At 39.5% G+C, this 27,623-nt stretch overlaps 3 protein-coding genes across 8 annotated transcripts; all 3 read left to right on the forward strand.

Annotated features, from left to right (window-relative positions):
- Positions 1-983: 983 nt before the first annotated feature.
- Positions 984-6,679, forward strand: LOC307029360 (gamma-crystallin M2-like; the record flags this gene model as incomplete). 3 transcript variants are annotated; one of them, XM_079665289.1, is made up of 3 exons in its annotated part: positions 984-1,022; positions 5,997-6,239; positions 6,344-6,679. In XM_079665289.1, the coding sequence occupies 3 exons, from the start codon at positions 990-992 to the stop codon at positions 6,620-6,622; spliced, it is 555 nt and encodes a 184-aa protein (XP_079521415.1). In that variant the 3' UTR covers positions 6,623-6,679. The 3 variants fall into 3 exon arrangements, with proteins under 3 accessions (XP_079521415.1, XP_079521414.1, XP_079521413.1); XM_079665288.1 differs by lacking the exons at positions 5,997-6,239; positions 6,344-6,679 and adding exons at positions 1,126-1,368; positions 1,473-1,885; XM_079665287.1 differs by lacking the exon at positions 984-1,022 and adding an exon at positions 5,861-5,893.
- A 4,413-nt stretch (positions 6,680-11,092) lies between these two features.
- LOC307029351 (gamma-crystallin M3-like) lies at positions 11,093-15,447 on the forward strand (the record flags this gene model as incomplete). 3 transcript variants are annotated; one of them, XM_079665259.1, is made up of 3 exons in its annotated part: positions 11,093-11,125; positions 11,229-11,471; positions 11,575-11,850. In XM_079665259.1, the coding sequence occupies 3 exons, from the start codon at positions 11,093-11,095 to the stop codon at positions 11,848-11,850; spliced, it is 552 nt and encodes a 183-aa protein (XP_079521385.1). The 3 variants fall into 3 exon arrangements, with proteins under 3 accessions (XP_079521385.1, XP_079521383.1, XP_079521384.1); XM_079665257.1 differs by lacking the exons at positions 11,093-11,125; positions 11,575-11,850 and adding exons at positions 14,822-15,064; positions 15,169-15,447 and having other exon boundaries at positions 11,349-11,471; XM_079665258.1 differs by lacking the exons at positions 11,093-11,125; positions 11,229-11,471; positions 11,575-11,850 and adding exons at positions 14,679-14,711; positions 14,822-15,064; positions 15,169-15,447.
- A 3,285-nt stretch (positions 15,448-18,732) lies between these two features.
- Positions 18,733-26,101, forward strand: LOC307029365 (gamma-crystallin M3-like; the record flags this gene model as incomplete). Of its 2 annotated transcripts, none has more annotated exons than XM_079665294.1 (3): positions 18,733-18,765; positions 25,484-25,726; positions 25,826-26,101. In XM_079665294.1, the coding sequence occupies 3 exons, from the start codon at positions 18,733-18,735 to the stop codon at positions 26,099-26,101; spliced, it is 552 nt and encodes a 183-aa protein (XP_079521420.1). The 2 variants fall into 2 exon arrangements, with proteins under 2 accessions (XP_079521420.1, XP_079521421.1); XM_079665295.1 differs by lacking the exon at positions 18,733-18,765 and adding an exon at positions 25,316-25,345.
- Between the last annotated feature and the right edge of the window lie 1,522 nt (positions 26,102-27,623).

The raw sequence follows: 27,623 nt of genomic DNA on the forward strand, positions 1-27,623 counted from the left end.
AACAGCTTTGCTTATTTAACTTGGGAATTCTATAGGGTGTGGGGGGAGCATACCCACAATTACAGATCGACATTTACTGAAGTTAAAGTTTGGTGACATGTTATTGCTCTGACTGCCCATTATCCCAAAACATCAAAAGTTTGAAAAAAGGCCCCATTGGACCAAAAGCCAAAACAATATGCCCGACAGCCCATTATCTCAAATACAAATGTTCATTGTTTTGAAGGCCCATTATATGCAACATACACACTCTCTCAGCAACAAACAGAAGCACATGGGTAATTACTTTAGGTCAATCTGTATAACTGTTTCCCATTAGTCTATGAATAAAAATGATGGCTTGTATATTAGTTATGTTTTGTTTTCAGTGTTCTTATCTATAACAATTTATTCTTACTTTCAGACTACACAACATTTGTATCTGGTAAAATTGTCACTGTCAGATTATGCAATTGTAGGTTGATCCAATTCTTGCTGTGACTCTTCTGAGAGACCTAATAGACTACAAGTTGGCCCCCAACTAATCACAGCTTTGTGTTTTTCACTACCTATGATGTCATTAGGAATAAGGGACTAGAGACCAACTTTTGAGAACAATAATGTAAATATGAATGAAACAGTTTGTACAAAGAAGTGTGCATCCTGTTGGCAACACCCACATCATTAGTTTTGCCACTGTGTTCTTTTCTCCTATTGGTCAACATAAATTAACACATGGGATATCATACTTGGGGGAAAAGGCAAAGAAAATACTAGTATTGTTCTCAGAATGTTGTGAAGAGTTGCTTCAGTTGTTGTCCACTAAATATTACCAGGTCCCTGAAAAATGAACAAAATCTCTCCATTCTGTGGGCTTCAATGGTTAGTTGCAGAGTAGGGTGTTCTCTGAGGGGGAGGAGTCACTAATTATTTAGGTTGAACAGGTATAAAAGACAAGGGTTGACCAGTTAGGATATCAGTTCACCAGCAACAGCACATCTACAACCAACATGAGCAACACCGGCATGAACATGAGGGGCAAGGTACTTTTAGAAGTCTTTTTGTAATAATCAGAAATTACTGTTTGCAATATCGCCATTTATACTTTGATAATTTATTCTAACCATTAAAATTCCCTTCTTTCAGATCACCTTCTACGAGGAGAAGAACTTCCAGGGTCGTTCTTATGAGTGCATGAATGACAACTCTGACATGACCTCCAACCTGAGCAGGTGCCAGTCCTGCAGGGTGGAGAGCGGCTGCTTCATGGTCTACGACCGCAACAACTACATGGGAAACCAGTGTTTCATGAAGAGGGGCGAGTACTCCGACTACATGAGCATGATGGGAATGAGGGACTGCATCAAGTCTTGCCGTATGATCCCCATGGTGGGTATAAAGTAGCAAGTTCCATTATACGATTCTACTATGGGTGACCACCCCACAACTCTTTACATTAAATCATTAATTTATAAACCTTCTCCCGAAAGCAGCACAGAGGCCAGTTCAGGATGAAGATTTACGAGAGGGAGAACTTTGGCGGTCAGAGTCACGAGATGATGGAGGACTGTGACAACATCATGGACCGTTACCGCATGAACGAGTGCCAATCTTGCAACGTGATGGACGGTCACTGGCTGATGTACGAGCAGCCCCAGTTCAGAGGCAAGATGATGTACATGAGGCCCGGAGAGTACAGGAACTTCATGGACATGGGCATGAGCGGCCAGAGGTTCATGAGCATGAGGCGCATCACCGATTCCTGCAACTAAATGTTAACTAAATGTTCATTGAATGTATCGAATGCTATTAAATAAATCATTTCTGCAAAATGTAAGTTTTCTCAAGCTTGTTGTGCAACTTTTACAATTACATATTTTTAAATATTACACCAAAAAATATGAGTCATGAAAAAACATATATTTTTTTAAACAACTGAACACATTTTCATCATTAAAGGTGGGGTAGGTAAGTTTGAGAAACCGGCACGAGATACACTTTTTGTTATATTCCCTGGAATGCTCTTAAAATCCCGATAGCAATGAATATCTTACTGTAAGTGCTTTCATAAAAAACCCATGAAAAAATGTCATCTGTGGAAGCCGTAGTACTGTAAAAAGCACGTCCAATCATCTGAGCCGGCCGTCTAAAATAACTGGATGGCCTACCTGCCTGTCAGCCTTCCATCTGTGCACAAACTTACCTCGTGCCCTCGTTGGTCATGTGCGCGTTCGTGTGTTTTGGAGGAGGGGCTCTGTAAGGAAGTCTGAAGGAAGTGGCAGATCTTTTCCGGTTGTGTATTTTCAAATTCTAGCGCATTCGAGCTGGTTTCTCCAAAATTACCTACCCCACCTTTAAGAGTTTGAAATCTGATGACAAAATGTGTTGTTAAATGTTACGGTTTAGCCAAACATTCAGAGGTTTACAATTTATCTTGATAGAAGGATTACCGTAATTTTCGGACTATAAGCCGCGCCTTTTTCCCCATTTTTCAACGCTGCGGCTTATATAACGGTGCGGCTAATCTATGGATTTTTACAGCTAACGGCCACCACCTTTAACTCTATGGGCTCTATGGCCGGTCCGCGGACCCCCAACTTTAAGCGGCGGGTTCCAGCAGGAAAAGCTGGAGGCCGGAAAAGAGTGAGACAGGTAGCGCGCAAAAGTAAAAGTGGAACCGAGAGTGGTACGAGAGACAGAACGAGAGCAAGACAGACAGACATTACGAGAGCGAGACAGTTTGTCCCCGTACCACTGGTTGAAAACCACTGCTGTAGATCACTGCCGGTACGTGCGCTGGGAGCGCACCGTTTAAGTTTGAAAGTTGAAACGTTTGTGTGTCTGAAACGCTATGTGATACAGTACAGTTTACACAGCACATGTTCTGTAGCTACTATTGCACTAAATGCTAACACTTGAATACGTTATGCAAATATGCAACTTGTTTGTTGAAATGTTAATAAATGGGAGCTTCCTCAAACAGCCATCTCTTTCCCGACAATCCCCTCTGTGCACGAACCCTTACATATGGTAATGAAACATTAAAACACCTGCGGCTTATAGTCCAGTGCGGCTTATATATGTACACATCATTCAATTTAGCTGCTGCGGCTTATATTCAGGTGCGCCTTATAGTCCGAAAATTACGGTACTATTCTGGGTATATTAAATAAAAGATCATAAATTTAAATTAAAAAGGAAAACTAAATTACACTACTACAAGTTCAAAGCAAGGTTAAATGTATATTAAGTGTTACATATTCTACTGTGCACAAATTAGCACAAAATACTTTCAAAATATCTAGCGTAAGGTGCAAATGCAGTCAGCCTGACTAACAGCTAACACTGAACATTTCCACAGAAGGTAGCAAATGTAAGCTAATATTTTAGTTTTTGCCGGTAACTATGATTTCATACCCAAGTTATTACCTAAATGATTAATTGATCCCATTAGTTTGTTAAATTATGGATAAATAGAAGACTAATGAAGCAGCTATTGTTCAGTATGTTGAATCTCGACTGAGGCTCATGAGGGTATCAAAGTTTGGAGGCAGTCGTCATACTCAACTGATTGAATGAACCTCTCATTAAGAATCATTGCAATTGAGGGCCAAAACATAAACCTATACAATTGTTTATTTATTAAGGATACTCTTGTTTTTATGTTAAAAGGTCAATTGTCGATATTATTTAAAAATAAATGTTTGAATTTAGCAGCTTTGCTTATTTAACTTGGGAATTCTATAGGGTGTGGGGGGAGCATACCCACAATTACAGATCGACATTTACTGAAGTTAAAGTTTGTTGACATGTTATTGTTCTGAATGCCCATTATCCCAAAACATCTAGAGTTTGAAAAAAGGCGCCTTTCGACAAAAAGCCAATACAATATGCCCGACAGCCCATTATCTCAAATACAAATGTTCATTGTTTTGAAGGCCCACTATTTACAACATAGACACTCTCTCAGCAACAAACAGAAGCACATGGGTAATTATTTTATGTCAATCTGTATAACTGTTTCCCATTAGTCTATGAATAAAAATGATGGCTTGTATATTAGTTCTGTTTTGTTTTCAGTGTTCTTATCTATAACAACCAGTGTTGGGTGTATTACAAAGTAACGCGTTACAGTAACGTAACTACTTTTTACGGGTAAAAAGTAGTGTAACGCACTACTACGGAAAATTTGGTAACGTAACGTAGTTTCTTTTTCAATTCGCCGGAACGTTACTTTTCCCAGGGACGAGTGACAGTGAGACACACTGCCTACTCAGCTGCGTGCTTACGCAGGCACGAGCTCTCATTCCACACTGTACGTGATAGAGGCTGGCCGCTGGTGGTGGCATGAACACTGAAGAGCAGTGATGGCAAGCGAGAAGCAGGCGCAGCCAACACTAACATTCGAGGGATGAAGGTATTCCCATTACTTCTAACTTGTTGAAACTAAGGGGAAAAATGTGAGTGTAAGGTGTACGTTGTGCCCTGGCCAGAAACTTTTGTCCACTGCCGTTAACTCAACTGCCAACCTCACCAAGCATTTGAAAGGAAAACATACTAGCATGAAGTAGCTCAAGATCCCCGGGGAAATGATGATAGTATCATACCGTGAAGAAGGGCCAGCATATTCAGTAAACATAGCCTTTTAATTCGGAGGCCAGTCCTGCTTTAAGTTGTTCTTGATTTTATTTTGGCTAAAATGTCTTTGCTTCCAAGCTGTATGATGCCATTTTATTTTATTTACACAAGCCATTGATATCAAGACATTTTTAAGTTATTATTTTTCTGTTGGATTTACATGAGGCATGTTTTATTTTGGGACAAATGAGCCATTTTGAGGTTTTCATCATGTTGTTCCTAAGGAGCCTATTGATATGATTTGCACTAGCTTTGCACCTATTTTGGGGCTAGCCTGTTTAATGATTAGGATTTTATATTGATATTGTTTGATATTATTGTTTAGTGGTGGTGTTGACGCTTATAGCCCAATGTTTTGTTAAGTGCTCTGTGGCATTTTTTTTATAATAAAGAGCACAAAAGAAATATCTGTTATGTCCTCCATAGTAGAACTTTATGTAAGCCTAAACATTTAGGAACAGAGATGGGGTTCTGCCCAAAGTCGAGCAACATAAAAGTAACGTAAAAGTAACGAGTAACGTAAAAAGTTACTTTCCTTGGAGGGTAACTAAGTAAAGTAAAGGATTACTTTTTTAAAGAAGTAACGAGTAACGAGCAAACACTACTTTTTAAAAGTAACTTCCCCAACACCGATAACAACGTATTCTTACTTTCACACTACACAATATTTGTATCTGGTAAAATTGTCACTGTGTCAGATTATGCAATTGTAAGGTGATCCAATTCTTGCTGTGACTCTTCTGAGAGACCTAATAGACTACAAGTTGGCCCCCAACTAAGCACAGCTTTGTGTTTTTCACTACCTATGATGTCATTAGGAATAAGGGACTAGAGACCAAATTTTGAGAACAATAATGTAAATATCAATGAATCAGTTTGTACAAAGAAGTGTGTATCCTGTTGGGAACACCCACATCATTATTTTGCCACTTTGTTCTTTTCTCCTATTGGTCAACATAAATTAACACATGGAATATCATACTTGGGGGAAAAGGCAAAGAAAATACTAGTATTGTTCTCAGAATGTTGTGAAGAGTTACTTCAGTTGTTGTCCACTAAAAAGTACCAGGTCCCTGAAAAATGAACAAAATCTCTCCATTCTGTGGGCTTCAATGGTAAGTTGCAGAGTAGGGTGTTCTCTGAGGGGGAGGAGTCACTAATTATTTAGGTTGAACAGGTATAAAAGACAAGGGTCAACCAGTTAGGATATCAGTTCACCAGCAACAGCACATCTACAGCCAACATGAGCAACACCGGCATGAACATGAGGGGCAAGGTACTTTTAGAAGTCTTTTTGTAATAATCAGAAATTACTGTTTGCAATATCGCCATTTATACTTTGATAATTTATTCTAACCATTAAAATTCCCTTCTTTCAGATCACCTTCTACGAGGAGAAGAACTTCCAGGGTCGTTCTTATGAGTGCATGAATGACAACTCTGACATGACCTCCAACCTGAGCAGGTGCCAGTCCTGCAGGGTGGAGAGCGGCTGCTTCATGGTCTACGACCGCAACAACTACATGGGAAACCAGTGTTTCATGAAGAGGGGCGAGTACTCCGACTACATGAGCATGATGGGAATGAGGGACTGCATCAAGTCTTGCCGTATGATCCCCATGGTGGGTATAAAGTAGCAAGTTCCATTATACGATTCTACTATGGGTGACCACCCCACAACTCTTTACATTAAATCATTAATTTATAAACCTTCTCCCGAAAGCAGCACAGAGGCCAGTTCAGGATGAAGATTTACGAAAGGGAGAACTTTGGCGGTCAGAGTCACGAGATGATGGAGGACTGTGACAACATCATGGACCGTTACCGCATGAACGAGTGCCAATCTTGCAACGTGATGGACGGTCACTGGCTGATGTACGAGCAGCCCCAGTTCAGAGGCAAGATGATGTACATGAGGCCCGGAGAGCACAGGAACTTCATGGACATGGGCATGAGCGGCCAGAGGTTCATGAGCATGAGGCGCATCACCGATTCCTGCAACTAAATGTTAACTAAATGTTCACTGAATGTATTGAATGCTATTGAATAAATCATTTCTGCATAATGTAAGTTTTCTCAAGCTTGTTGTCCAACTTTTACAATTACATATATTTTTAAATATTACACCAAAAAATATGAGTCATGAAAAAACATATATTTTTTAAAACAACTAAACACATTTTCATCATTAAAGGTGGGGTAGGTAAGTTTGAGAAACCGGCACGAGATTCCCTTTTTGTTATATTCCCTGGAATGCTCTTAAAATCCCGATAGCAATGAATATCTTACTGTAAGTGCTTTGACAAAAAACCCATGAAAACATTTCATCTGTGGAAGCCGTAGTACTGTAAAAAGCACGTCCAATCATCCGAGCCGGCCCGGCTAAAATAACTGGATGGCCTACCTGCCTGTCAGCCTTCCATCTGTGCACAAACTTATCTCGTGCTCTCATTGGTCATGTGCGCGTTTGTGTGTGTTGGAGGAGGGGCTCTTTAAGGAAGTGGCAGATTTTTTCCGGTTGTGTATTTTCAAATTCTAGCGCACTCGAGCTGGTTTCTCCAAAATTACCTACCCCACCTTTAAAAGTTTGAAATCTGATGACAAAATGTGTTGTTAAATGTTACGGTTTAACCAAACATTCAGAGGTTTACAATTTATCTTGTTCGAACAGGGTATATGCAGGAATCCTGAAGTCAAATGTAATACCTTTTAAGACCTTTTTTAAGACCCTTTCCATACATTTTAAGACCGCATCGCAACTTTGAGTTCTAACCGGTTACATTGGCAACACACTTTACTATATTGATTGTAAGATAGCAAAACTAAACCGAGTGCAGACAGACTACTGAAGCCTCCTTTCCACATGAACTTCAACCTCTCTGTGAAGGTCAGGTTTAATGCAGTATGCTGCTTTTTTGCTTCTGTAGACTTTGTGCTCTTTCATTCCAGTAAAACTCCTCAGAAACCATTAGAAACCAGTATTTGACCAATAAACAAAACAATTGACAACACTTTGAACTATGAAATATGTTAAACTTTGGTGAGCTTCAGCAGGGTAGTGCCATGTAGGAGCTCCCTCACAAATACCCAGGGGTTAAATTGGACTGGGGCTGTCCGGGGCTAAGCCCTGGCACATAGGACGATGCTCTGACGTCATCACCCTCACACATTTGTCATATGTTTACAAAAAAGGATATATATGTTAAGACTTTTCTCGTTCTTAATATAGACTATATTTAGGGTCTATATGTCATATGTGTTGACTTTACTTTAAAATAGCAGATCTCTGTGACCGGATATAGTTTGGCTTAGACCCCGGCCCCACGAGGACGCATACGGTAAAACGCATACGCAAGCACAAAAAAGGCTTCCGTTCACACGCATTCGATTCATTAACGTGTCCGTTCACACTAGACCGCTGGAAATGCTGGAAACGATGTAGTACATATGTCAGGCCTGTAAGTGGCGCTGCTGCCGCCCGAAATACACCAAAAGCAGCGAAGAAGACCCCGGAGCATGGTTGCCATGGTTGCCCTTCTGTTTATTCTCCGCGGTGGACGGCGTGTTCTCCTGCTGTATCTCTCAGGTAGTCCACCAGCAGATGAAAAACACCCACCTCTCCGCCTCTTCCAAGGGACGAGGGGACCGTGCGGCAGTTTCCGTAAAAACAATGTTCCGCCGGTCAACATGTCCGTTAAAGTTAAAATCTTCCGTACAAAATTAGAAAAGTGCCAGTCAGAGGTCTTCTTTTTTATTTATTGAGCTTTAAAACAAATTGATAACGACTATGTTCTCTGTATAATAATAATAATATTTAATAAACGGTGACTGCCTCTCTTTCCTCCCCCTCTTCTGACAGCCCAGCAGCAGCAGGAGACGTGGGGAGAGGGAGGCGGGCTATTTCATCGTTATCAGAAAATGATCATATAGGGCACACACGGAGCCGTTGGACCCCCAGAGCGTTGCGTATGCCGGTCTACCCACCTTGGGACCAGTGGCGTTTTCTCCTGGAGGCCAAGGGAAGCCAGGCTTCCCCTGTTTTTTCGGATTGTAGTTATAATTTTAATAAATAAATAAAAACACTTCGTTTAGTTTCGGAAATTCTTTGTTGTGTGTTGCTGCCGGCCCGTCTCTCCCCCATTCTCATTGAGTATTTTACAAAGATTGAAACAGCGCCCCTCTAGATGTTATGGTGAAACAGTAGATTGCACTCTCTGTTGCGAGAGGAGGCCAGCCGAAATTTGCTTCCCTTGGTGAAAAAAAATGAAGGGATTGACCAATCAGATGAGGCTCACGTCATGCCCCTGCCAACCTGTGATTGGTCAGGGCCATGCCAAGGGAAGCCAGAGGCGGCTGGCTTCCTTTGCCTCACAATCCAATCAAATCGCATCAACTTAGTGGTGCAGTGACGCGTCCCAAAAAGCGGAAGTAAGCTGCACCCGGTTTCCCTCGACAAAATAGCAATGGGATTTCTCCATAGGATTTTGGAAAATAGCTCAAAAAAAGGTCAGTGGAAAACGAACCTGTTAGGTAAATGCACGTTTTGTTCAGTCGGATAATATCCACATGTCTACCCTACTTTTATAATTTTCTAATCATAAATCTAATCGATAGAAGATAGATAGCGTCACCGCACCACTCTTACCGCCGTTAGAAAGTAGCAAGCAACTGAAGCAAGTGCAATTATGGAGGGTGGAGATTTGGTGTATTTAATCAAACATAATTGTACTAAACTTCCGCTGCAGCAGCAACAACAAATACAATCTGATGACAGGCCAATGCCCAAACTGGAGCTGTGTACAGCGAGGAACAAAGGAGCGAACCGGACGTAAAACGTTAAAGGTCTCCTGATTTAGTTTGTGAATGAATGCTTATTAGAGTTTGGGCTGGAGAGTGCGTGCGGACCTGTCGGTCAGATAACAGGGGTGTGTAAGTGACCCTGTAGAAGGATTACTATTCTGGGTATATTAAATAAAAAATCATAAATTTAAATAAAAAAGGAAAACTAAATTACACTACTACATGTTCAAAGCAAGGTTAAATGTATATTTAGTGTTACATATTCTACTGTGCACAAATTACCACAAAATACTTTCAAAATATCTAGCGTAAGGTGCAATTGCAGTCAGCCTGACTAACAGCTAACACTGAACATTTCCACAGAAGGTAGCAAATGTAAGCTAATATTTTAGTTTTTGCCAGTAACTATGATTTCATACCCAAGTTATTACCTAAATGATTAATTGATCCCATTAGTTTGTTAAATTATGGATAAATAGAAGACTAATTAAGCAGCTATTGTTCAGTATGTTGAATCTCGACTGAGGCTCATGAGGGTATCAAAGTTTGGAGGCAGTTGTCATACTCAACTGATTGAATGAACCTCTCATTAAGAATCATTGTAATTGAGGGCCAAAACATAAACCTATACAATTGTTTATTTATTAAGGATACTCTTGTTTTTATGTTAAAAGGTAAATTGTCGATATTATTTAAAAATAAATGTTTGAAATTAACAGCTTTGCTTATTTAACTTGGGAATTCTATAGGGTGTGGGGGGAGCATACCCACAATTACAGATCGACATTTACTGAAGTCAAAGTTTGGTGACATGTTATTGTTCTCACTGCCCATTATCCAAAAACATCTAGAGTTTGAAAAAAGGCGCCTTTCAACAAAAAGCCAATACAATATGCCCGACAGCCCATTATCTCAAATACAAATGTTCATTGTTTTGAAGGCCCATTATTTGCAACATAGACACTCTCTCAGCAACAAACAGTCTGTATAACTGTTTCCCATTAGTCTATGAATAAAAATGATGGCTTGTATATTAGTTCTGTTTTGTTTTCAGTGTTCTTATCTATAACAATGTATTCTTACTTTCACACTACACAATATTTGTATCTGGTAAAATTGTCACTGTGTCAGATTATACAATTGTAAGGTGATCCAATTCTTGCTGTGACTCTTCTGAGACCTAATAGACTACAAGTTGGCCCCCAACTAATCACAGCTTAGTGTTTTTCACTACCTATGATGTCATTAGGAATAAGGGACAAGAGACCAAATTTTGAGAACAATAATGTAAATATGAATGAATCAGTTTGTACAAAGAAGTGTGTATCATGTTGGCAACACCCACATCATTATTTTTGCCTCTTTTTTCTTTTCTCCTATTGGTCAACATAAAGTAACATATGGAATATCATACTTGGGGGAAAAGGCAAAGAAAATACTAGTATTGTTCTCAGAATGTTGTGAAGAGTTGCTTCGGTTGTTGTCCACTAAATATTACCAGGTCCCTGAAAAATGAACAAAATCTCTCCATTCTGTGGGCTTCAATGGTAAGTTGCAGAGTAGGGTGTTCTCTGAGGGGGAGGAGTCACTAATTATTTACGTTGAACAGGTATAAAAGACAAGGGTCAACCAGTTAGGATATCAGTTCACCAGCAACAGCACATCTACAGCCAACATGAGCAACACCGGCATGAACATGAGGGGCAAGGTACTTTTAGAAGTCTTTTTGTAATAATCAGAAATTACTGTTTGCAATATCGCCATTTATACTTTGATAATTTATTCTAACCATTAAAATTCCCTTCTTTCAGATCACCTTCTACGAGGAGAAGAACTTCCAGGGTCGTTCTTATGAGTGCATGAATGACAACTCTGACATGACTTCCAACCTGAGCAGGTGCCAGTCCTGCAGGGTGGAGAGCGGCTGCTTCATGGTCTACGACCGCAACAACTACATGGGAAACCAGTGTTTCATGAAGAGGGGCGAGTACTCCGACTACATGAGCATGATGGGAATGAGGGACTGCATCAAGTCTTGCCGTATGATCCCCATGGTGGGTATAAAGTAGCAAGTTCCATTATACGATTCTACTATGGGTGACCACCCCACAACTCTTTACATTAAATCATTAATTTATAAACCTTCTCCCGAAGCAGCACAGAGGCCAGTTCAGGATGAAGATTTACGAGAGGGAGAACTTCGGTGGTCAGAGTCACGAGATGATGGAGGACTGTGACAACATCATGGACCGTTACCGCATGAACGAGTGCCAGTCCTGCAACGTGATGGACGGTCACTGGCTGATGTACGAGCAGCCCCAGTTCAGAGGCAAGATGATGTACATGAGGCCCGGAGAGTACAGGAACTTCATGGACATGGGCATGAGCGGCCAGAGGTTCATGAGCATGAGGCGCATCACCGATTCCTGCTAAATGTTAACTGAATATTTCCAGAATTTATGAAATGCACAATAAAGAATGTACCTTGAATGTGACTTTTTTCATGCTTATTGTCCAACTGTTATAATGACATTATTAATTGAAATTATTATATATGTTTTTTTGTCAGTAGGCAACTATTAGCAAGGACATTTTGATCCTACATTTTTTTATATCTGATGAGAAATGTGTTGCAAGATTGACAAAAAAACAAACAGAGACTGCCTTACAATTGATATTTGATGACGGATTAATACACTGGGTTGATGATATGTGATAAAACATTGGCTGATAAATCATTTTTTTTTAAAATACGTTTTCAAACCAAGGTATTATTTGTATTTAGTAAACAAGACTGAACTGGGCACAAACTGTTTCCCCCGCTCCACTCTGGCAGGAGGCTGCGCCCCATCAGGAGCAAAACCTCTCACCAGCTGAACAGTTTCTTCCCCTCTGCTACTGGCATCATCAACAAGGCCCAGGACCCCCACTGAAACTGACTTTTATCCACCCCAGAAAAAACATTATGACATAATAACATTATAACATAATCCGAACATCTTGTTATTTATAAAATGTTGCACATTTCTTCTCCACATTACCTCTTTTAAATCAGCACAGCTCTCCACTTTAATTACAGCATATAGTATTTGTCATGTTAATATTGCACATTTGTTATAAAAGTCTTACACTTTTATTTTAAATAGCTGTGATAACAGTCCTATTTCTATTTGATTTTGTTTTGCTACTTATTCTTTTTTCTGTGTATGCACCACATACACCAAAGCGAATACCTCATATGTGTTAACCTACTTTGTAATAAAAAACGATTCTGACTATTACATAATTCACTGTTGTCTCTTCAGCACAAAACACACTAATTTGAGGTGTAATAAATGCAATTGACTTCTTTATTTCTCAAGGTATGGCTTCAGTATTTAAGGGTTTCAAATCTTGAGTGAACACCTGTACGTCATATTGAAAGAAAATCTGATTAGAGATGCAATTGTGGTCAGCTCATTATGAAGCTTACTGTACAAAGCCAATCGAGGTAGAAAGTGTTAGCTTATGTTGGTGGATCAAGCCACTTAGTAAGATTTTAGGCATTAATTATTACTCTTGACTTCTGGTTAAATGTCAAGGGAATGCAGATATTAAAGTTCAGTGCTTTTGTTAGCAACTCAAATAATGAAGCATTTTGAATTTAACATTAAATTAGTCCTGATTCCTTCAACTCGCCCTCAACACAATGTTGCCTCTGGCTCATATGGGTATTACAGTTATTTATATCCATTTGGCATACTATCTTATTTTCTTTCATCTAGCACTTTGCAACATTGCAATATCAATACAATGATAGCATTAATATTAATTGAAAGAACAGATTTTTTGTTGGGAATAAATTAAATGTATGGCCATTACATCAACCTCTGATATTTTTAATATCGAGGAGACTTTTCTGTTTGTATGTCGAAAGAACAACAGGACTTCCTGTTACGTTCTGTCTGTGTTGTGTTTTTGTCATGCCTGGTTCTGTCTTTGGTTTCCTGTCTCTGTGTTTCCCCTCCCGTCTTGTCTGTTACTGCTGATTGCGTGCACCTGGTGCCCGGTGTGGTCTCCTCCACTCTCACCTGTGTCCTGTTCAGTTGATTAGTTTGTGTGCATTTAGGTTCTAGTTTTTCTGTTGGTCTTTGTGGAATTATTTGATGTTGTTGGAAGGTTTTTTGTTCAGAGGGATTTTTGTGTTTTTTGCCTTGCCTTATTTTTACTTTGTTGCTAGTTTTTGCAATAAAAGTTTTTTGGAATTTGGATGTTCTGCTTTTGGGTCCTGTGTACCTTGCCCTCCAGCCGTGACACTTCCCTTCTTAAGTTGAACATTTAATTTAGAGCAGATGTAACACAAAAAGCTACAGTTCAACACTATATTTTTGTTTCTCAGTTAGGTGCCATGCCATTGTTTCAACTGTCCATTATTATGGAAGCCCAATAAACCCCAGAAAAGCTAGCATTAAACCGAAAAGCCACATTTGTTCTCCACCAAGTTATCGCTTAAACAAATAGCCATTGCTACAAAGGCCCATTGTTCTGGAAGAAACTCACTCTGATACAAACAGAATATGTTTGATGAGTTGTATATTTGTGTATTTTTTTCCAGTTTCATCATCTACTTCTACTTTTATATTCCGAGTACACAATATCTGTTTTTGTTCAAATGGTCGCCGTTTCAAAAAAGGCAATGATATAGTAATAAATGATTGCCGTGTCTCCGCCAAGAGACCCCTGACTAATCATAGCTTTCCGTCTTTTAAGTTAAAACCTCCATGATGTTATTGTGAATGAGGTGATGGAAAAAGTTAGGAGAAGAAGAATGTAAACAATTTTCTCAGATGCTTGATATGGACTATCTTGATTTTAAAAGCCAACATTTAAAATATATATGACTGACCTTTCCTTTGTTTCGCAGTCCCACCTAGCAGCACCCTCATAATTCCTCTTCTCTTTGTTTAAAGTGTTGTGTTCCTATTGTCCAATTTCACGAAACAAGTCAAAGTTGTCACATTTGGCAGACAAAGGCAAAAAACTATTGTCTTTTTATGAGAATGTTGAGAGACATAGAGTCAGTTGTCCTCCTCTACAAGGTACCCAATCCCTGTAAGCATGTACCAAACCTCTGCATTATGTTTGCTTCAATGGTAAACTGCTGAGTTAGATGGTTCCCTGAGGGGGAGGGGTTACCGATTATTTACATTAGTCAGGTATAAAAGGAAAGGGTTAAACCAGGTAGAAATCACTTCAGAAGCAGCAACGCATCTACAGCCAACATGAGCAACACCGGCATGAACATGAGGGGCAAGGTACTTCCAGGAAATATTTTTATTATTAGCAGAAATTACATTTTACAAGATAAGATTACCATATTCACTGTGTTGCTTAATTTCTAACTATTGAAATGAACGTCTTTCAGATCATCTTCTACGAGGAGAAGAACTTCCAGGGTCGTTCTTATGAGTGCATGAATGACTGCTCTGACATGACCTCCTACCTGAGCAGGTGCCAGTCCTGCAGGGTGGAGAGCGGCTGCTTCATGGTCTACGACCGCAACAACTACATGGGAAACCAGTTCTTCATGAAGAGGGGCGAGTACTCCGACTACATGAGCATGATGGGAATGAGGGACTGCATCAAGTCTTGCCGTACGATCCCCATGGTGGGTATAAAGTAGCAAGTTCAATTTTACGACTCTACTATGGGTGACCACCCCACAACTCTTTACATTAAATCATTAACTTATAATTCTTCTCCCGAAAGCAGCACAGAGGCCAGCACAGGATGAAGATCTACGAGAAGGAGAACTTTGGTGGTCAGAGTCACGAGATGATGGACGACTGCGACAACATCATGGATCGCTTCCGCATGAATGACTGCATGTCCTGCAACGTGATGGACGGTCACTGGCTGATGTACGAGCAGCCCCAGTTCAGAGGAAAGATGATGTACATGAGGCCCGGAGAGTACAGGAGCTTCAGGGACATGGGCATGAGCAACCAGAAGTTCATGAGCATGAGGCGTATCATGGATTCCTACTACTAAATGTTCACTCAATGTTCACTGAATGTATCAAAGTCCACTAAATAAATAATTTCTGCAATACTTTAACTTGTAAAGCTCATTGTCAAACCTTCAAAAAGACATATGCTATATCGAAAATACATATCGTTTTATAAAGTTATATTTATTCGTTTTTTTTCACAAAGCAAGCAGATTTCCTCAGTCATATGTTCATCCTCCAATGTTTTAAATCGGATGAGAAATTGGCTCTACATTTTTTCTACAGCCAAAGTCTCATTATTCTTGAAACAGGAATTAATTTCCTGGGTATTGAAATATGTGTTAACCCACAATGGATAATCATATGTTTAGAAATGAAATTGAAACTATACTTTCTGTTAGGGAATCATTTGCTTAGGTATTCAACCTCCGACCCAGTTCATCGTGTTCTCTTTTCACTGTCTCCTTTAGGTCTACGGCCTTGGGTATTGCTGCTATCTCTCTTAAGGAGTAGCAGTTTGGGCGCATTGTTGTTGCCAGTCTATGACAGAGCACAAGCAGCCATGAGGTAGTTTACTGTTCAGGGACGAAGGTTCCCTGGCGCAAATTATTTTCTATGGACGAGAGCTCTAGTTAGATTCAGGGTCCATAATTGTTTAGTCTCACTGATAAAGAATGTTGATTATTACACTCCGAACTAGTTAAAACATCGAGCTGCAGAAAAGTTCTTCAGAATTGGTTTGACAACCGCTGTGTCAACTCGTGACACACCACCTGTCTTGTCAATTCTCCGGCCGAAGCTCCAAATAAACCGTCAGTGTTTGCCATCAAAGGTCCAGCTCTCCTCGTGTCTCTCTGAGTCCTGTTTCAAATTGCTTAAGAAGTTTCCCCCACACTTTCTACTTTTAAAGCAAGGTGAATTTTTTTTGGAGTGTAACTTATTTCACCTTCAACACAGGAAACATCTTAATTAGGATACGGAAAGTAACCATATAAATGGCCGCCACTTAGGTAACGTTTGCTCATGTTTGTGCAACGAAGCAAAACTTTAAACATCAACTATTACTCTAAATGTGCCTTCTTTTACTTCTATTTGCTAGTTTATACAGCTATCACTAGCACGACTCTTTTTGTAAAACACATTGAATGACAGAGAAAATGTTGTCCTTTTGCATAAAGCACGAGTGAAAGATTACAATGCAGTGACCTGAAACTGTTTAGGTCAGTTCACTTAAATTCTTGTTAAATTTAAGATGAGTTCATCAATTATGGTGCAGTGTTTTCTTCTACACTGAAGCATTGTTCATTTGCTCCAACAATATCTAGTTTGCATGACTATTTTGTACACATGTTGTCTGAGAGGCTCATGTTGGTCAAAGTATTTAGTAAAACATTTTCATCCAAAAAAGTTTTTCTACCTATACCTATATTATTATATACTGTAGTTAATGATCTGTTGATTTATTTTAAATTGTTAATCTGTATCTTCAAAGTTACTGCAGTTATCAATGAAGACCAGTTAAAAGTAAATATTTACCTCTGAATTGTAGTGAAGTAGAAGTATAAAGTAGTATGAAATACTCAAGTTCAAGTACCTCATATTGTATTAAGCAATGTATTTAATATGATTTACATACTCAGTGTTTCCCCTACCATTGTCTTGGAGGAGCGCTGCACACCGCCAACGGTGCCCCGCGCCCCCCCCTGAAATTCAAGGTGTTTAAAAAAAACAGTAAACCCAGGGAAAACACTGTTACTTATTGTCCATCAATGCAGTTCAACATGTACTGCTGTCTGCAGTCACAGTTGACTTACACTCTAGAGCAGGGGTGCCCACACTTTTTCAGCTTGGGAGCTACTTTTAAAATGACCAAGCCCAAAAGATCTACCTACAGGGCCGCCCCTGCCCAATCTGTGTCGCGAGCGCGAGGGGGGGGGGGGGGGTGCTATTGGAGTAAATGGCGGATAAACTGTGACGCGCTTAGACGAATTGCGCCGCATAAGCACATAATAGTGCGCCACATTTGCGCTTCAGATGAGGAGGTGAGGCCCCCTCATAACTGCATGAACCTGTATGGCACAATACAACTCAGACTGGCTTACCTGTATGTCAATCAAGTGGCAAATGCCATAGTAAGGATGGATTATAGGCTAACTTATAATTAAAAAATATATATATATATTTTTTTTTTTCTCCATGCCATGCGATCTACCCACACTACCTTTGCGATCGACCGGTCGATCGCGATCGACGTAATGGGCACCCCTGCTCTAGAGTCAGTAGCAGATTAAACAGAATTTGGGTTTAGGGAGTGGTGCAAGAACCAGTCCTAAAACCCAAAAATTAGTTAGCATTTTACAACTTTCACAAAGACCCTTGTCTCAAAGTCAGTGTTTCCTTTAACAGGTTTTTTGTTAGACACCTGAAATAAGGTCTCTGTGATTAACACAAGCCAAAGTGATTAAACGTTTTGTTCTACAAAATAAAATACGGCAGTAATTACCCCACTGGGGAATGTCCAAAGCTTCATAAGTGTCATAATTGTGTGTTTGCCACAGAGATGATTTTTTCTGCATTATCCAAATATCCAATGTAGAAATGTCATTGTTTTTATCAAGGTACCCCTTGCGATGCCCACTTCCAGGTTGGCCAACGAAAAATCTTCATCACTGTCCCACTCTATAAAGATTGTCACTTTGTCAAATAAGGTGATTTTATTCCTAAATGATTACTTTGACTCGGCAAAGAGACATGAAATACTAATCATTTGCCCTTTACCAGTCATAGCTTGCCATCTTACTAAACCTACATTATGTCTTCAAGACTGATGTGTCAGGGACCTTCTTCAAGGAAAATTAATGTGGACAATTTGGTCCAAGGTAATGTGTACAAATGCTGGCCATTTTGTTTTCCAAAAAGCTCTAAAAGTAAGACGAAAAGGGAAAACAATTGCAGTCACCTATTGAAAATGACATAACACAACACCAGCAAAACATTTCTTCTTGACTATTTTTTACTTCCTAGGCATCTATTCGTCAGCACCACAAATCATAGAATTTATCATACTAAGCGAGTAAAATAAAGAAAGAACTAGACTTTTTGTCCGTGTGAGGTGTCACAGTTGTAGTCAGTTGTCATCCTTTACAAGGTATGCAGTCCGTGAAAAATGGACATGACCTCTGTATTCTGTTGGCTTCAATACTAAGTTGCTGAGTAGGGGGGTTCTCTGAGGGGGAGGGGTCAGTGATTCTATTCGTTGAACAGATATAAAAGCAAAATGTTTCCAGGGAGTCAGTACGTTCAGCAACAGCACATCTACAGCCAACATGAGCAACACCGACATGAACATGAGGGGAAAGGTACTTTTAAAACATTTTGTAATAGGCACAACATTTAATTTGACAATATGGGATTACCCAATTTAATTGTCATTTAATTTATAAAAAGTAACTTCTTTCAGATCATCTTCTACGAGGATAAATATATTTTAATTTGCCTTGTATATGTAATTTTGACTTTGAATTTTCTTTCAGATCATCTTCTACGAGGAGAAGAACTTCCAGGGTCGTTCTCATGAGTGCATGAATGACTGCTCTGACATGTCCTCCTCCCTGAGCAGGAGCCAGTCCTGCAGGGTGGAGAGCGGCTGCTTCGTGGTGTACGACCGCAACAACTACATGGGAAACCAGTACTTCATGAAGAGGGGCGAGTACTCCGACTACATGAGCATGATGGGAATGAGGGAGAACATCAAGTCTTGCCGTATGATCCCCATGGTGGGTGTTAAGCAGCATATGTTGTACTTTTACACGTATTTAAATGAAAACCTTGACATATATTGATATTAAGACATGACTTCATTTTTATTCTCTCCAACAACAGCACAGAGGACAGTTCAGGATGAAGATTTACGAGAGGGAGAACTTCGGTGGTCAGAGTCACGAGATGATGGACGACTGTGAGAACATTCAGGAGCGTTTCCGCATGTCCGACTGCCAGTCCTGCAACGTGATGGACGGTCACTGGCTGATGTACGAGCAGCCCAACTTCAGAGGCAAGATGATGTACATGAGGCCCGGAGATTATAGAAGCTACAGAGAGATGGGCATGAGCGGCATGAAGTTCATGAGCATGAAGCGCATCACCGATTCCTGCTACTAAATGTTCACTGAATCTAACAATTTCCATTAAATAAATAATTTCTGCACTAATTTAACATTCTGTCAATCTTATTGCCCTATACTGTCACAAAGACACATCTGCTATTTAATAATATATGTATTGAACAATGTGTCAATGTTCTACAGATAATCACTCATACAATCAAATGTATGTTAGTTGAGCACAAAGTTTTAGTCATGAAGACTACCTATCAATTAACAATACAATTTAAAAATTGAATATATTCAATGAAACTGTAGAATATTGAATACAATTTTAAATATAATGGATGAAGTTAAAATCTTCATTCACTACTCATACTATATTACGGAGCCCTGGAGGGTTCATAGAGAGAAAAACAAATAACACGAGGCCACGTTTTATTAATTTGTGCGCACAAGATGTAATTTGTGCATACACTAACCACTTGTGCAAATGAAGTTTGGTTGCCACAATTTTTTATAAGCCATTTCACACAAACAAAACATACCATGTAGTATAATGTCCCTTTTGACATTACATCTTGCATGTAAACAGAATAATGTTTACACATGATTTAATGTTTAACCACTTTCTCGTTCGCACGAGAAAGTGGTTAGACACATCGAATTGCCCGATTATTCCGCCATATTATTAGATTTATGAAGAAGATGTCCGTGTGTGTCTGTGTCTCTGTGTATGTGTGGGCATTTGTTTTCAGAAGATATTATGATAGTGGCGTTCGTTCCGGTGCATTCCGACAGCGTTTAGCACTAGCCTACATCGAGATTAAGAATAAACAAACTTCTTTCACTTGGGAATACACCTATGGAGTAAGCCAGATGTGTGTAAATTACTGTTCATGGTCATTTGAAAACAAATGCCGGTGTCGGACACAAACATAGACCGAACACACACACATCATGTAGCATTTCACGTTTCCATAGCAACAACAACTTCCTGTCAACAGCGTAAACTCACCTTCAAAATAAAAGCATCTAAATAAAACAGGAAGTTAACCTAAATTACATTTAAGACATATACAACTGCAACGAAAGTAACAAAAGCAATGTCATATCATTTTCAGTTTCACAGAACACAAATTGGGTTATTTACACATCATGCGCCCTGGTGACCGGACATATCCTTCATAAAACGAGTAATAGGTGGCCTCTTTTTATTTATCTTTCTCTCTATGAACCCTCCAGGGCTCCGTACTATATCATTTAATATTAACATATTTTAAATAATTTTTTTAAAGCGATGCCATAATAAACATATATGTAGATACAAATTGAAATCATATATTTCTAAGGGAATTCGCAAACATACACAACACAGCTGATTTTGAAATATTTTCATATCGATACCACTTAACTGTAAGTAGAACACTTAAGTCATTCTATGCGTTACCTACTGTTAGGCCTGTCACGATAATTAAGTTTGTTGGACGATACATTTTCACGATAATATTGTCGGCACCGTTTTAAGACCATTTTAGACCACTGACATAATGATAATATATAATAATAATTCAGGTACATCCTTTCAAACAGAACTTTTTATTGAAAATCCAAAAGTGCAAATGAAATGTGAAATCATATTCAAATATATAAATTATATGTAATAAAAACAAATTAAATTATAAAAAATGTATTAAATCACACACATCCAAAACAATCAATTAAATAGACTCAGGCTGGAAAATAGAGTGTTCTGTCTCATATATATAAATAAATATGAGCACACATTGTCTCACAAGCAAAATAAACCTCCTCAAAATAGCAGTCAAGTGTACAGTCCACTGTCCATACAAAGACCCAGATGCCTCAACAGGCCATATCCAAATCTGTATTTCAAAGATTTTAAGCTAGGAACACCAACATGTTTGCATTGTCGGGCAAATGCATCTTTGATTGTAAACAGTCGGGAAGGTGGGGGCTCTCCATCTCCAGCTGCCGTAGTTGCTCCCAGCTGGGAAAACGGAATGGGATGGTTGTGTTTCAGATGCAGTTTAAGGTTGGTCGTATTGCTAGCTTTTGTTGCTACCTTTTTTAAACAAATGCGGTACACCGCCCGGCTCGTTCAAGTCCGTAGGGTCGCCTCGTTGATTTGGCTTAAATCCAAAATATTGTATTAGGTTTTGCAACCAATTCCATTTAACTTCAAATTCCCCTCGAGTAAGTCACATGTTGTCTCCTGCTTGTCTCTATATTATTAATTTGGCTGCTACACTGTTGCACGCGGAGTTTCCTGACTTGGCTGTGTGTGAGGCCCCGCCCCTCACAGCGCGCCGGGCTAAAATGCTGGTCACATCCATATGTAAACAAACACGCATGTAAACGGCAATTTATCGAGCTCAGAAAAGTTATAGAGTCCATTTTTATTTATCGTACGATAAGTCAATTTATTGATTATCGCGACAGGCCTACCTACTGTATTTTATGATTGCTTGAATATGATGTTTGCATTATAGTTTCTTGTACATGATGCGTGTCATCAGAAACTATATGCTTTCCGAGAGCAAGCATAAAAATAATTTTCTTGCAGTGAGTTAGAATGTTTTTTTTCAGGAGGTCATGAGGTGTCAGAGATGTTCCCCACAACCACTACAAGGTATGTAGCCTTGATATCTACAGCTACATCGACATGAACATGATAATACATGTTCTCTTAAAGATCTATTTGCATAAGCAGAAAATAGTATTTTAAAAAACTAGATCACCATATTCACAATGCCGCGTTATCTAACCATACCAAATTCCTTTTTACAGTTCCTCTTCTACGATGTGAGGAACTTCCAGGGTCATGCATGAGCAACTGCTCTGACATGACCTCCTAATGCGGCAGTTGCCACTCCTGCAGGGTGGAGAGTGGCTGCTTCATGGTGTACGACTTTCCCAACTACATGGGGAACCAGTACTTCATGAGGAAGGGTGAGCACTCTGACTAGAGAAGCATGATGAGAATGAGGGACAGCCTCAGCTCTTGTCATATGATGATACTCATGGCAGGTTTAAAGCAAACTATATGATATCACTATGTGTGATAACCCCACACAAAATCTTCATTAGACAATATTTTTAACTGTCAAAAGAAAAATGACATCACAGAAGCCATATCAGGATGATGATCTATGAGAAGGAGAACCACAGTTGCCAGATGCATGAGCTGACGGAAGTCTCTGAAAACATCATAGACAGGGGTGCACATAACTTTCTCAGTGAGGTACTCAGATGAGTACCTGGAGTCAGTGTTTGGTACTCGAACTTCTGGCTCCACTCAAAGTTATTTATTTACTTGATGAATCCCTCTGTATCGTGAACGTCAACGGGGGGGGGGGGTGCTAGTGGAGTACTTCAGGAAAGTCGACGGGGGGGGGGGCTAGTGGAGTATTTCGTGACCACAGAGCGTGAACGTTGTGATCAGCTGTTTTAGCGCAGTTCTCCAGTGAAGGGGGGGAGTCTCCCTCCGCAGCCGGTTGGCGTAGTTTTGGCACAATACCGTTGTACAGACAGACGTTAAAAGCAGCCCCGTCTATGCACACGGAGACCTGTCGTCCGTTGACCTAACCGCCTTCTGGAAAAGCTTCACAAGTACGTCGGTACGCAAGTGCGCTTTGTGACACAAGTGACGGTACGCATTTCAGATTGTTGCCGCGCATGTGTACCAGTTATGTGCACCCCTGATCATAGAGCACTACCGTGTGTCCCACTGCCAGTCTGCAATGTGATAGAGTGTCATTGGCTGATGTACAAAAAGCCATATAACAGAGACAAGATGGTTAACCCTGAGACCAGGAAACTACAGGAGCTGCAGGGATATGGGCATGAGCTTTATGAGCATGAGGCCTAACATAGACTTGTGCAACTATATGTCCACTTAATGTATCCACTACATCTTTACTACAAAACTATAGCTTTTGCAAGCTCATTGCTGAACTGCTGCAGTAAGCTATTGTATAGTATCTTGAATCTTGAAAATGTTACTGCTTAATCCAAAGGACAAATGGTTGATCTTAAAATGTATAGATTGTGAACATGAAAATAATCAATTGATCATAAAAGGATCCCTGGGCATTTTTACAATTTGTAATATTACAGGATAGACAAAATAAAATAAAAAAACAGTTAATCAAATACAGGGTATTACATGTTTTAAGCTTGGTACAAATTAGGTTTAGTATTCTAAAATAAATACACTATTTATACTAGGGATGGGAACGATTAATCGAATATTCGAAATTATTCAGGTATTAAAATGATTATTCAGGTATTCGAATATGAGTTATAAAAAAAATTATAATTTTTTTTTTTTGGAAGGGATGCCTAAGTTGATTACATATTATCATAAGACAGTGCCATAGCTAAATGTGTTAGGTGACGTCTAAAGGTGTGTTTTGCTCCGCTCACCGGTCCCTCACAGCGGGCAGAGCTGATCTCTCTCTCTCTCGCGTCCGGTTATACTTCACTTGCGTTTATGTCCAAATCCATCAGATCTAGCTAATTCTATCTAATGATATGGCTGCTACCCCTCTCTACACGCAGATCACGCAGACTCAAACCTCATCTTATGCCCAAATGCTCCGCAGCCGTTGCGAGGTTCCGGCGCTAACAGTTCATGAGCGTGCTCCCCCGCCCCCTGTCAACACTTGCGACATATGAGTGGCCAGCCTAAACAACAATAAGCGCTGCTTGGCAACCGTGTGTGGCGGCAAAGTACATAGACATTTTGACAGGAAAGATTTAGTTTTGCCGGTATTCAACATATTTTACCAGTCATAGTCCGGTAGTGCTTATGTTGCAAGAATGTACACAAACAATGGCCTCTAAAGTGGAGAGTATGAGAGGCATATTGCCAGGCTTGGGTTGCAGAGAGAAAAAAATCAGTTTCAGCACAATCGCAGCACTAACATCATAATTCCTAATCTTAAGGTTTTCATTTGATCGTGATGAACTGTACATTTTGAAAAAGAGAGGGTTTAATGTCACTGATCCAATGGCCAACTATTCTAAAAGCCCATCAGTCCGTCAGTCAATTACCGGAGAACAGACGGACAATTTTTCTAATGGCCTTTCGCTCTGAAAATGGATAGTCTCTGTGCGATAAAGAGAAGTAGATGGTGTGAATGGAGCTTTTGTGTTATATTTTTTCACTGCTATAGTGAAAGCTTGACCCGCCTTGCTGCCTCTAATAGGCTTACTGTATTTAGACCATTTTAACCAATCTCGTTCCTCGTGTCTAGTCAACGAAGGAAACAACAAATAAGAGCTAGAGTATGCTCTGTATGGTAAAAGAACATTTTCAATGACGTTATTCTGTATAATAGCTTAATAGATGGGCCATTGGCACTAAGAGTGTTTTGTTTTGGGAAAGGCTATTAGGCTTTAGGAATAATAAACATCTGAACATTGTGCTGTAAACGTTTTTTTTGGAATGACATGCAGCAAACCGTCTGTCCATCCAGAAATTAAATCAGGTTTGCTGTTCTGGGCATTTGTGCATAGTGGTATGCTCCCTAATGGCCATGTTTGTGTTACCTCGTTGGAAGGGTACAATTTCTAAAGTATTCGATGGCCTAGTCATGTGATATTGCAAAACAGTAACACAGGCCTGTACAGTGCTCCATACTGTACCATGTTGCTGGGTCAGTGGTTTGAACAATGGGGGCCCACCAACTCTGTAGGGTTTGGGCAGGTATAAAAGCTAGAGTTAAATGACACAGGACAGCAGTACAGCAGTAGCAACAGCAGCAGCTCATCTACAATTATGTCCACCACTGACATGAGCATGGGAAAGGTAGGCTCCAGGACGATTTCTTACATTATACACTAATATTGCAAATGTTGTTATTCAAACAGAGTGTACAAAAGGCTTTCTAGATAAAATACTTTCACTGCATACTAAAAGTATTTCTAATGCATCCATGATTTTCAGATTACCTTCTACGAGGAGAAGAACTTCCAGGGTCGTTCCCATGAGTGCATGAGCGACTGCGCTGACATGTCCTCCTACATGAGCAGGAGCCAGTCCTGCAGGGTGGAGAGCGGCTGCTTCATGGTGTACGACCGCAACAACTACATGGGAAACCAGTTCTTCATGAGGAGGGGCGAGTACTCCGACTACATGAGCATGATGGGAATGAGGGAAAGCATCAAGTCTTGCCGTATGATCCCCATGGTGGGTATTTGGCAACATATTGTGATTCTTCTACATGTGACAACCCTCACAAAACTTGATATAAAGATATTGATTTGTTTGAATCCTTTCCAACAACAGCACAGAGGCCAGTTCAGGATGAAGATCTACGAGAGGGAGAACTTCGGTGGTCAGAGTCACGAGATGATGGAGGACTGTGAAAACATCCAGGAGCGTTACCGCATGTCTGACTGCCAGTCCTGCAACGTGATGGACGGTCACTGGCTGATGTACGAGCAGGAACAATTCAGAGGCAAGATGATGTACATGAGGCCCGGAGAGTACAGGAACTTCAGGGAGATGGGCATGAGCGGCCAGAGGTTCATGAGCATGAGGCGTATCACTGATATGTGCTAGAAATGTTCTATCTTGAAATAAAACATTTCAGATAAAACCTGTGGCTTTTTTCCTGTTTTATTTCATTCAAAAAATATGAAGTTATGTAAAACATGCAATAAACAATGAGGATTAATAATGACAATCAAAAAATAAAAGGTGTTCAAACCAAGAACTTTTTTGTTGAATTATAATAGAATAAAAATGCTATGATACCATAGACACAGCACATTGCAAACATTTACATAATCAGTAATAATGAAAAGGAATAGATTATTAATTGATGTAAAAAAATCCTGCAGATATTCTGCAAGAAAAATCTAAAATTATAAAATCCAAACTAAGCTAATTGGAATATTATTACAGCTGTTTTATTACAACTGGGATATGCTATAAACTAACTTTGTTTTCGTATGAGATACTGTATAAAGAAGACTGAGTTTACTATGTGACACGTCTTGTCGGTAATTATGATCACAGCTAAAGCAGTAGTTTTTAATCCTGAAAAAGATCACGTAAAGCTCTGTTCAATAATATTTTGTATTATTCTTTTGCATTTTATTTTCATTTTGTATTTCCTTATTTAAAGGTGGGGTAGGTAAGTTTGAGAAACCGGCTCGAGATACACTTTTTGTCATATTCCATGGAATGCTCTTAACATCCCGATAGCAATGAATATCTGAAGTGCTTTCACAAAAAATCCATAAAAAGATCTCATCTGTGGAAGCCGTAGTACTGTAAAAAGCACGACCAATCATCTGAGCCGGCCCGGCTAAAATAACTGGATGGCCTACCTGCCTGTCAGCCTTCCATCTGTGCACAAACTTATCTCGTGCCCTCATTGGTCATGTGCGCGTTCGTGTGTGTTGGAGGAGGGGCTCTGTAAGGAAGTGGCAGATTTTTTCCGGCTGTGTATTTTCAAATGCTAGCGCACTCGAGCTGGTTTCTCCAAAATTACCAACCCCACCTTTAAGCCAGTTAAAAGATTTGTTTTTGATTGAAATCATATTTAGAAGAAAGACCTGGACTAGAAGGCAGAATAAAATACCATGAATAAAATGCAAACAATTTACATGATAATGTATTTTTGAAAAAAAAAGTATAAAACAGTATTGAGTCAAGATGCAAAAACAGGTATAGGTCCTAATCTTATGAAATAAAATAAAGACAATACCTAGATATATAGTTCACTTTTTACATGTTGACTTATTTGCAGTGGGTAAAGTATCATACACCATACTAGAATCAACTTATGTTGCCCTGTAATGTAAAAAGTATATATAGTTTCATTGCAAACAAACCAACTTCTATCCAACTTGAAGCATGCATTGTAAAATAAGGTCAACTACTTTAACTATCCAATCCAATCCAACTTTATTTATATAGCACTTTAAAACGTTCAGACCAAAGTGCTGTACAGAGAGATAAGCTCACAAAACATAAAATAAATACATTTAAAATAAAATATATAAACACAAAACAAACCAGAATAAACGTAATAATAAACAGCCATATAATAAAAACAATAGACCACTGAAAGCAA

Source organism: Notothenia rossii, assembly GCF_949606895.1.
Source record: "Notothenia rossii genome assembly, chromosome: 2".
Lineage (NCBI taxonomy): Eukaryota > Metazoa > Chordata > Actinopteri > Perciformes > Nototheniidae > Notothenia > Notothenia rossii.